At 45.6% G+C, this 11,259-nt stretch overlaps 1 protein-coding gene across 1 annotated transcript in view; it reads right to left on the reverse strand.

Annotated features, from left to right (window-relative positions):
• The window catches only part of Slc16a2 (solute carrier family 16 member 2), a 122,088-nt gene extending 119,869 nt beyond the window's left edge, over positions 1 to 2,219 (reverse strand). Inside the window, exon 1 of the mRNA XM_036175301.1 lies at positions 1,594 to 2,219. Within this exon, the coding sequence (XP_036031194.1) occupies positions 1,594 to 2,035 (442 nt within the window). The 5' untranslated portion in view covers positions 2,036 to 2,219. The remainder of the gene's footprint in view (positions 1 to 1,593) is intronic.
• Positions 2,220 to 11,259: the final 9,040 nt, after the last annotated feature.

Genomic DNA, 11,259 nt, shown 5'->3' on the forward strand with positions numbered 1-11,259 from the left:
GCAGCTTTCCCAAGAGTCCCTGATCTGCACCAACGCAGGAAAAAAGTGGTCCCAGGGACTGTAGATGCAGCCTTCCACCCGGGAGTTGTCCCACGGAGTTCAGGGACCCCTCCACTCCAGTATCGAATGATCTAGGTTGTTGTGAGACTGCCATTTACAGCTGCTGGGTACACTCAAGATCTCCTCAAGTGGGGCCTGTACACTGCAGCTGTGCCAGTGGGTCACAAGGTCTGAGGCACAAGAGTCTAGACCAAAACCCCTTCGGCCAGACAGTCCAGCAAAGCTGCAAACAACACACGTCCTCAGCTGAAGGCTGCGGGGGGGGGGCAGGTCTAAAAGTAACCCACAAGTGGGCATCCCAGAATTCAAGGTTTCTATTTCACTTGCCAATCCCAAAGTCCCCTCTTTTGGAGGTTGGCAAGAGAGGACCCTCGCAGCTCCAGAACACTGTGTTTTTTTTCACTTTTTCCAAGTAGGGAACTTGAGAGGGTGGTATGCACACTTCTCGCTGTCCTGACAGCCCAAAGAGAGGGACAGATTTTCATGAAAGGGTATGGCAAGCCCCCAGCCAGCTCCAGAAACCTCTCATCAGAACTGCTGAGGGGCTTCGTTTGCAGAGCGAATGAGTCTGTTTCCCCAGGTCGCTGGAGGGTCTCCGTGCTAGGGAGTCTGCACACATAGGGCCCCACAGCCACGTGCCTGTAAGGCGAGGGCTAATGCCTCTAACACTGCCCAACCTTAGGGATAACCAAGTCATTTCCAAGCCAAAGTTGGAGTGACGGGGGCCAACATTCTAACTTCGGACGGCAAGAGGCCCCCATCGGATAACAGAGGTGCAGGGCGCCAGAGACTGCGCAGCTGAGGTGCGGAGTGAGCCGCAGGACCCACTCTTTTTGCCGCCTCTCTGCCTCCTTTGGGGATCGGCTTCCAGTGTACAGCGAGCCACTTGCTCCCCAGGATCAGCAGGCGACCGCACCGCCTGGCTGGGCCGTACCCACAGCAGGCAGAGACGCGCGCACACGCCCCCCCCCCTCCCCACCCCGCACTCCTCCCTTGTCTCTCTTGCAGACACACACGCCTACCATGTGTTTGACTCTGAGCGAAGAGTCGTCAGGATTCCTGTAGTGGTTTTTGACAGAAAACCGCTCTGATCCCCGGAAGAAACAGGGGCTGCTGCGGAGATCCGTTGTTCTGTGTTTCTCTTGGAACCCTTCAATCCTACTCTCTCCTGTCTTCGCGACATCGCTCCCCTCCCCTGCCCCCAGATCCTGCAAATATTTTCCCCAGCACACATGGGCAAAGTAGTTGAAACAATCTAAAAGGTGAGTCTGGTTTTGTCTCCGGGCAAAAAGTTCATTGTTTTGCCTGTAACCAACGAATGCCCCCAGTTCTCACCCTTGGGACTGACTGTTTGAGCCTAGGTCTCCACTGCCCAGGCTGCCCAGAGCCCTGCAACCTATGCCCTAGCAGGACATGGTTAAGGAGTGAGAAAGGCACTTTGAAAGGGCACCTTAGACCAAGAGCTATGGGGGTGACGGTGGGGGCAGACATCCTTGCCCACAATACCAGGTGGGGCACGTGGGTCCCACTCACCTGCTTGGAACTCCACCTGGCGATTTTTCTCTTTTTCCTCCTCTAGTAGCATGGAGTAGAGGATCCCAACAGAGTTATGGATGCCGAAGATGGAGCCGTTGCACCAGGTGGCTGCAAACACCACTATCCAGCCGAAGCCACCTTCGGGAGGCTGGAAGCCACGCGCGGTGCCTCGGGTCTCCACTGTGGGCGTGGGCTCGGGTTCTTGCACTGGCTCAGCCTCAAACCCCAGCTCCGGCAGGGGTGCAGGGTCGGGTAGGGGCTGAGGCTCAGGCTCAGGCTGAGGCTCGGGCGGGGGCACTGGCACCGGCTCGGGCTCCGGCTCGGGCTCCGGCTCGGGCTCCGGCTCGGGCACCGGACTACACACTGGCTCCTGATATTCCTGGTTTGCCTCCTGACAGGGCCCCTCAGCTTCCTCGCTCGCCGGGCTTGGCAGCGCCATCGCGGCCAGGGGGACTGACTGTGGCTTGCTGGAGCCGGAGGAGCTGTTGTCTGGCGGGTACTTGTTTCTGCTGCTACTGCTGCTGCTGCCGCTCCGAGCACTGCCACCGCCGCTGCCTCCTTCTCCTCCTCCCAGCGCCCAAGCTGGCCAGCCCGTCCCGCGACAGACGGTCCCTCGAGCCCTCTCCTTCTCCTCCCCCGTCCAACCCCCCTCCTCCTCGCCCCACGTCATCTCTCTCTCCTCCCCCTCCTCCTCCCTCCCACCTCTTCCTCAACAGGCAGCCGCTACAACCTCGCTCTTCTCCCCGGCCCTTCCTCCTCTTTTTACTCGCCTACCTACTCTTGGCGCTGCTGTCACCCCCAAACTCCCCTTCCAAATGACTGAATCCTGTTCTTGTTCAGATGCCTAGAAGAAGAGTTAAATTAGCAAAAAGAGCAGAAACTATCCTGTTACCCTACCCTCTTCTCCCCACAGGTCCCAGAACCCACACTGATCAACCCCCCAGCCTACAAGGAAGACCCTGCTTCTTCCTCGAGTTCACTTCCTCCTTGCTTATAAGCAACCTGCAACTACGCTGGTCCTGGGAACCCCAAGACAAGAGCTAGTCCGTGACAGACCCCACCCTGTCCTCGGGAGTCCTTGTGTTCCCACTTGGACTCGAGACGGGTGACCTAGAGGGTACAGCCTGGGCTTCGGACAGAGGGTGGACACAATCATCTCAAGCCTGGAACTCAGACCCCCCACTGACCTGAGAGCCCCTCAGAGTCTCCCCCTACCCCCGCGCTTCCCGGCAAATCCCTGGCGGGACTGAGGGGAGGAGGCGGCCCCGCAGTGAGGCCCGCCCCTCCGGGCAGTCAATCAGGGCTTTGTTTGCGCCAACCTGGAGCCCTGAGGAGCCACAGAGGGCCGGGTCTAGGCTCAGCCAGGGCATACTCTGGGCCAGGGACCCGGCCATGAAAGAAGGGAGGTACAGTGGCACCAGAGGGGGCTGGGCGCAGGCCCCCTGCAGGACACAGAGCTCAGTTCAGGTTCCTCTGGGCTCTCTGTTTCAGACTCAGGAGCAAGAAATGGGGTCCACATCGAGCTGCTAGTTTGGTTCAAGGGCTTTCCGGTTCTTGACATCCTGGTCAAGCTGGTCCCTCGGGCCTGGACCTCTGCTTTTCGAGTGCTTTGTACTTTGAAGAGCCCCCCCCCCCCAATGCAAACGGATGTCTTCCCACCACTCACCTCCCTCTTCCACCCACCCTTCAGGCACAAATCTTGGAGTCCCACTGAATGTTCAAGACTCAGACCTTAGCCCTACCGCGGAAAGGAAGGGTTTGTTCTCAAGGGAGTGCCTGGATCCTGAAAAGGGGAATGGGGACTCTGTCTTGCTGGTGGTGAGCAGTGGTGCCCAGCTCAATTCTCACTCATCTGGTTATTCCAAGTAACTCTGCCTTCCCTGAGGGTCTGCATTTGCACTTGCAAGAGGTGAACACTGATCCTCCTTTACCTCGCATTTGATTAACCTTTCTGTTAGGTGAAAAACTACCTGACAGGTGGAAGTGCAGCTCAGGGCTCCTGGGCTTCATCTGATGCCAGTGAACACGGTCTCTAAGCACCTGAGAACAGGCGCAATAGGGTGGCAGGATAGGGATGTCCTGTGGCTTGTGGTTCCATGAAAAGAATCAGGCACATTCACAGATCACAGGGTCATGCCAGTCCGCAGAATAGGCATTATTCAAACGAGTAAAGCAGGTCCCCTCTTGATGGGTAGCAAATATTATCATCTGCTTCTTGTGGCCTCCAAACTGAAGCAAAACTAGGATCAGTGATTTATTGCCCTAAGGTCATGGGGCAAAGCAAATACAAGGTAGAATTCATAACAAGTCTTCACTCAGAAAAGCCAGAGGATCCCACACAAGGATCTAGAACTTGTTGTTGGCTGTAACTTAGCCAAGCTATAGCAGGGTTCTGGGGGAAGGTTATGTACAACATGGGCCTTGAATATTGAGTGGGATTTTTAAGAAGTGGCATGGAGGTGGTTTCCTGCTTCAGAGATGCCCTGACCCCAGGGTACAGAGACACAGAAAGACTCTACTCATAGAAAGGGGAAAGTGAAGGTTAATCAGGCCAAAAAATTAATATGGATGATGCTTCTCCCAGGGAACACTTGCATTTTAATAAAACTTCACAATGCTTCAGCCATGAGCAATGAGAAATCATAGACATCCTGAGTACTGTGTCTTAAGGTTTGCTTTACAGCCAGGGATGGCTTACCATTCAGAATATCTAGACTTGGTATCCACTTAGAAAGAACCTGACTGAGACCCTGAAAAGAGTTATTTCCAATGCCAGAACTGAGTAAAACATAGAGTTCTGCACCTCATCTTGATTCCCGGTCTCTAAATTCTATGTCCTTTTTAGTTTTAATTAGTTGTATAGATCACTAGAATGGGATGTAGTAGGTGGAGGAGGTGGTGGCACTCACTGAGAATCTCCTGTAAGCCTAGAACCATGCTAGGCCCTTTACATACATGATCTCATATAATATTCACAGCAATGAGGAAACAAGACCCAAGAGGTTAAGTCAGTTAAGTTTACAAAGCCAGTAAGAGGTAGAACAGGTATCTTTGCCCATTTGTGTGAATTTCAAAGTATGTGCCCCACCCAGGAGACAGGGTTATGTAACCCATCATTCTAGCAATACATGAGGTGCACGGCAGTCCTCCCCTCTTTAGACGGTACAGGTATTTTTTTAATTTCCAGAACACTGATATGTGGAGACCTGGTTTCTAATAATGATGGTTATTCTATTCCAGCCTGTGCAATCTTAAGCAATTTGTTTCTTTATCTTCAGTATAAAGTTCTATCCACTCCACAGAATTAGTAAATGTCATGCAGAGAATTATAGACTTTACTTGGGATATGTAAGTGCTATGATTTCAATAAATGTCCTCTAAGAGGCCTGGTTGCCAGCTTGTAGCAGGCAGTATTGGGAGGTAGTGGAACCTTAATGGGCGATGCCTCATGATAGAAAGTTAAGTCACCCTTGAGGTGGATATTGGGACTGTGGCTCCTCCTTGTCTTTCTGCTTTCTGGTTGCTATGAAGTAAGCATCTTTTCTGCCATGTGCTTACTCCAGGATCTACTATAATGACACAAACCCAAGGCAGTGGGATCACATGACCATGAACTAAAATCTCTGAAACTCTGGCCTGAAACAACCCTTCCTTCTTTAAGAGTTTATGATCCTTGAATATTTCATCATAGATAATAGAAAGCTAACCCAAGAATGCCAATGAAGATTTTTGAGTCAAAGGATAACATCATAGTTGCAGTTTGGAGAGAAAACTGTGGTGGTATTGTAGAAAGTGGCTTGGATTTATTAAAGGTATAGAAAACAGGCATCAAATGCATGTGATTTTTCCTATAAATCTTTAAATCAGCAAATGTCAGGAGTAACAGATCTTTAAAGAATATTTACTGTTTGTAGAATCACCAGCTTTGCCCAAGCTCACAAGTAAGTAGCCAACAGCTCCTGTAGCTCTTTATTTGACTCGCCTAACTATGGGCCATGGAGAAGCCTAAGTGAAAGGTTTCAGTGTTATTCCAAGTGAGACAACATGTTTCCCTTCTGTTCTTAACAGACTCAAACCCACAGTGGAATCATTCCAAATAGTTACGCCTTTCATTCCTTTAAGAGAGGCAAAAACAGAGTGGTGTTTTCCTAACTCAGAGCTACATTAGAATCACTTAGAGGTTTTGTAAAATATTGATTTCTGGGTCCCCTGCAGTCAATAACTTCTGAACATAGTATCTAGAAGGGGTGCTTACAAACACATGGTTTTATCAAGGCTTCTAGTAATACTGATGCACTGACAAGTATAGAAACCACAGAACTAAAACAATGGTTTCCCAAAATTTGAATCTTAAAGACTAGTAAAGTTTCTCTCCAATGTCTAAGGCCCCCAACATAATGCCAACTTAAAAAAATATTCATTTTTATTTGGATTTTTTCATACAATATATGCTGAACAGATCCTCCTCCCCCAACTCCTCTCAGATCCCCCCAACTCCCTCCCAGTTTCTTATTAGAAAACAAATGAGAAAATAATAAAAAAAACAAACAAATAAGAAATATGCATAATGCCAGCTTTCAAAGTCATGTGGAAACACGTATCATCACTAGCATGGCATTAATGAAATGATATTTTAACATCAGAATATAGAAATGTACAAAGAACATAGTCTTTAATGAGGAAAGTCTTAAAAGAAGTCAGCTGGCAACATCTTTTTCTCATGTACCATAGGCACAGAATGTCAGACTGTCATGTGCATGCAGGTGGATGTTTAGGATTCCCTGGACTAAACGGACCCTGAGAGACCCTTCTGTTGCTTAAGCTTTATACTTTAGGTCAAAGACACCTCCTTGCCTTAAGTTTTTCTTATTCTTCAATAGAGTTTTCTGGCTAAAATGGAACTCAGTGGGCCATTCATATCATCCCTGTGCCCTGTGTCCAAGTCATCTTACTAAATACTTGAGAATGTATGGTACATTGGGCATATTCTCAAGAAGGCAAGTGCATAGTCTTTCCCTCCTTCACTCTTCCTTATTCATCTCTGTGAGTATAACTTAAGAGTTCTAAGAGTTCTGATGACGCTGCACTACCTTGGCTCTAATAGTCAAGTAGGATCAATTGTAAAAAGGAGCCTGGGTTCTTTAGTAGTGTCAGTAACAGCAACAATAAACCATCCAAAGGCAGAGAAGACTTTGATTTCATTGTCCATAATCAAGAAGGGTATTGATGGGAAGCCATATTACTGGGAAATGAATTTGAGTGTTGACACCTTCTGATGGCTAAAGTGGGAACATGGAAGAGAAAAGATACTGGGCATAGTTTGGTTTCAGTTTGAGCCAGAAGGCAATTCATAATAATAGGTGCATTAAAAACGAATCAATTGACCATCTGCATGGAGCCTGCTTCCTGAATGCCAAGGAGAAGCAGTTTGCTCAATAGTGAGTCTATTATTAGAGCAGCTATGGAGGGGAAAAGATGATAGAAGCAGCAGGAGCATTATGAAAAGAAAAAGATAGGAAGTACTTAACCCCATCTTGATTAGCAAGAGCAAAGCCTGAAGGGAAAGAGTGAAATAGATTAGTTTCTTGATCACATTTGTGGGAGAAGTAAAATTATGGGCTTCTTTGACATTTTGTTAATTTATATTTTTCATTCATTCAAGAAATATTTGTCAGCTCCATTTAAACCTCATATATGTGTATATTTCAGGAAGCTTCTGCAGTAGCAGGTTTCCATTTGGTGTTTTCAAGTCTTTAGTGCTGGTTATCCGTTACCATATTCCCTCCTCTACCTTCTCCTTCCACCCCCACCCCCATCTAGCTCTTTCAGTTCTGTTACTTCCCTTTCCCCCTTCATAGTACCTTCATTCTATCCCCTTTCATTGAACATCCCTGTAGCTCCTTTCTAGTTTCCTGCCCTCTATAGGTACTTCAATTTAAACACATATCTAGAGATTAAAAACTAGCATCCACATGTGAGAGAGAACATGTGGTGTTTATCTTTCTGGGTCTGGGTTACCTCACTTAGACTTATTTCTATCTCCATCAATTTTCATGTGAATTTCATTATTCCATTTTTATTTAGAGTGGAATAATATTCCATTGTGTATATAAAGCACATTTTCATTAGCTATTCATCCATTGATGGATACCTAGATTGTTTACACTTCCTGGCTGTTGTAAACAGAGCAGCAATGAACATGGATGAGTAAGTATCTCTGTAGCAGAATATAGAGTTCTTTGGTTTTAGATCAAAGAGTGATATAGCTGGGTCATATGGTAGTTTTATTTATAGCTTTTTGAGAAATTTCTATACTGACTTTCACAATGGGCTGCATCAGTTGGCACTCCCACCAATTATGAATGCCTCCTCCAGACACTATAAGCTAGCAAATAAAAATCCCAGTACCAGGCACATGTTACCTCTTTTTGAGTTGTTGATCAATGGGGCCCTATAGATACCCACAAATACTACAGGATATTGCCATTACTTTTGGTTATCCTCCATAACTTTATGACAAGACCCTATTGCTTAAGACACCACGTACCTTAGTCATAAGACATAGAAAAATCAAGCTGGTACTGATTGAGAAGCCTCCTGACTAGTTAGTTTTCATAGTAGCAGAAGATGCTGTGCAGGCTACTGGAGGAAAAGTCAACACAGCCTTATCCAGCTACGAACCCTGTGATCTTCAATAATGGCTGGCCTTGCATACCTATTGATGCAATAATGGCATGAATGTTATGGGAGTAACCATCCACATTCTGATTGGATTTAAGACCTGATTCACAAGATGGAACACATATCTGCGACTCTTAATTGAGCCCCCAAACTCATGACTGGCTAGGTTCTAGGCCCTAAGGGAGAACCTAGTAAAATTCTATTACTATGTCAGCTCTGCTGCATGGACATCTTAATAAACTGTCCCCTAAATTCTTATTTTTATACTCATAGATTAGTGCATCTCTCAACCTTTATCAGAGAAACTTCTTTTTTCAGTAGATGGTGACTCATATTATACAGTGACCCACAACTGCATAATATGCAGACAGTAAGAGGCTACAAATTGCTTGGCTCTAAATGAGATATCTATATCATCCTCCAACCCGCAGCTCAGGGATCATCATGAAAGAGAGAATGTACAGAGTATAAGACTCAGAGGAAGCAGATATCAGCAGTAAACCAGTGTTTGCCAGACATGACAGTATAGTTGCACATATGAACTCACAGTAACTGGGACTGCATGCGCAAGACTGGCACAATATCATGCCAGCCAAAATATCAACATGGATGGGGGAGGGACTCATGAAGTTGCACCCCTATCAGAAGAGCTGCTGGAAAATGATTATTCCTGGTAGAGGGAGAATTAGTTTTCTTCAGAGATGTGGGAACATCTATTGGAGTTTCAATCTGTAGCCCAGGCTGGCCTGGAACTTGCTGTGTGGCCCAGGCTGGCTTTGAACTCATGATGCGTCTTAGGCTCCCAAGTGTTGGGATTATAACCACTTAACCTCACACCTAGCTCCAAGAAAACTGAAGCCTGAAAAGAGTAAAAGACTTACTTAAGTGATGTCTAAATTACCCCATTTCCGTTCTAATTACTGCAAATAGGTATAGAAAGTAACATGATGTAACACATAAACATCTGAGCTAGTGCCATTGTTTTACAACAATAATGAACAATAGCAAACCTTGTGAAGCAAGTTCAGGGTCAGAGTCAGGAGGAAAGGAAGTCTCCTCAGTGTCTGCTAGCACTTCTTTCAGCTGAGGCTTTGGGGGCATTGTATTTGATAGGTTTTTATTTTGTTTTGGTCAATTTAGGAAATGTTTCCCCTTATAATATCCCTTTACCTGTTTCTCTTAAATTTGGCCTTTTAGGGATTAAGCATTCTCAGTCTAGATGAAAAGTGACTCATACATATCTAGAAAGTGAATTCTTCTAGCACTAACTAGGGAAAATACTACCTGCTAAAAATGTTCAGGAGGGCAACAAGGGAGATCTAGGAGTAGTTAGTGTTGGGTGAGGCTCAGGGTAGCAGAGACAGGGCTGCGGTAGAGTTTATATTTCCTGTGTTCTCAAATAGTGCCTGTATCATCTTGAGTTTCCAGACTCCAAGATAGCCACAGTCCCAGGACCATAAGAACCTCAAAGTCCCCCACCCAAGGAAGATCCTACATACCACAAGATAGACAAATAAGAGTGTCGGGATTTGGGCCAGAATCAGGTATCAGGAGCCAAGTTGGAAGAGTGACCAGTATGCTCTGGCACAGGGGCCAAGTTTGAAGTGCAACTTGCTGACCCCGCACATAAGGGAAGCTAGTTAAAAGGACCGGTAAAAAAATCATTCAAATGGAGCAGGGGCAAGGGTCCAAGGGGCAGAGGTAAGTGAGTCAGTTAGAGCAGAAGGACATAGAAGAGGTGGTTTATTTTTCTCCTTCAGTACATATTTACAGAGTTGCCTCTGTGCCCGATGAAATGCACTTTTCCTGGCGCCTCTTTCTGGATGGAGGAGGAGTCAAAGGGAGTATTTTGTTGAAACTTCCTGTGATGTTAATCCACTTGCCCAAGGTCATACTGTGAATGGGACCTAGTTTGGTTCTTTGTCTCTTAGTTCTTAGCCAAGGACATGCCTCTATACCATACTACCTCCTATTAGTTTGAATCTCTAGTCAATCAGGGATATTCTTTCTTTCTTTCTTTCTTTCTTTCTTTCTTTCTTTCTTTCTTTCTTTCTTTCTTTCTTGTTGTATGTCTACCTGGTTTTGCTATTAGAGTGATTCTGGCTTCATAGAAGGAGTTTGGGAGTGTTCCTTTCGTTTTGTTTGTTTGTATAATTTAAGAAAAATTGGCTGGAGATCTTCTTTGAAAGTCATGTAGAATTCTACTGTGAATCTCTCAAGAGCTTGGGCTCTTTTTAGTTGGAAGGCTTTTTATTATTGTTTCAGTCTCTTCATTTGTTATGGATCTGTTTAAGTTGTTGATCTCTTCTTCGTTTAAATTTTGTAGTTTGGGTGAGTTTAAAAATTCATTAATTGTAATGGTTCCCTGTTAATTTGGGCCCTCTCTACTTTCTGCTGGTTAGTTGAACCAAGGCTCTATCAATTTTGTCTTCTCAAAGAACCAGCTCTTGGACTCATTGATTCTTTGTACTGTTTCTATTTCATTAATTTCTGCCCTGGTTCTTATTATTTCTTGCCATCTACTGTCAGATATTAGGATAGCAGCACCTGCTTGCTTCCTGGTCCCATTTGATTAGAACATTTTATCCATCCTTTCACTCAAGGGTAGTGCCTGTCTTTAAAGCTGAGATGAGTTTCTTGTAGATGACAGTAGATGGTTTTGTTTCTTTATCCATTAAGCCAGTTTGTGTCTCAATCTATGGGTATAGGAATAAGTCATCAGGAGTCATTTTAATACTATATACATTTGGTAGAATAACAATATTAGGTTCTCCCCTAGGGCCTATGACATGTCTAACCACAGGTTATTGGCCCCATTAACAGTGTCAAGTATGGATTCCACCTGTTCTACCATGTTTATTGCTGATTTCCTAATATTAGTCAGGAAATATAAACAGTCTATATGTCCACCAAATGATTAATGGACAATGAAAATGTTGTACAAATCACACAACAAAATTCTATTCAGCAATTAAGAAAAAT

The sequence above is a fragment of the Onychomys torridus genome, chromosome X (assembly GCF_903995425.1).
Source record: "Onychomys torridus chromosome X, mOncTor1.1, whole genome shotgun sequence".
NCBI lineage: Eukaryota > Metazoa > Chordata > Mammalia > Rodentia > Cricetidae > Onychomys > Onychomys torridus.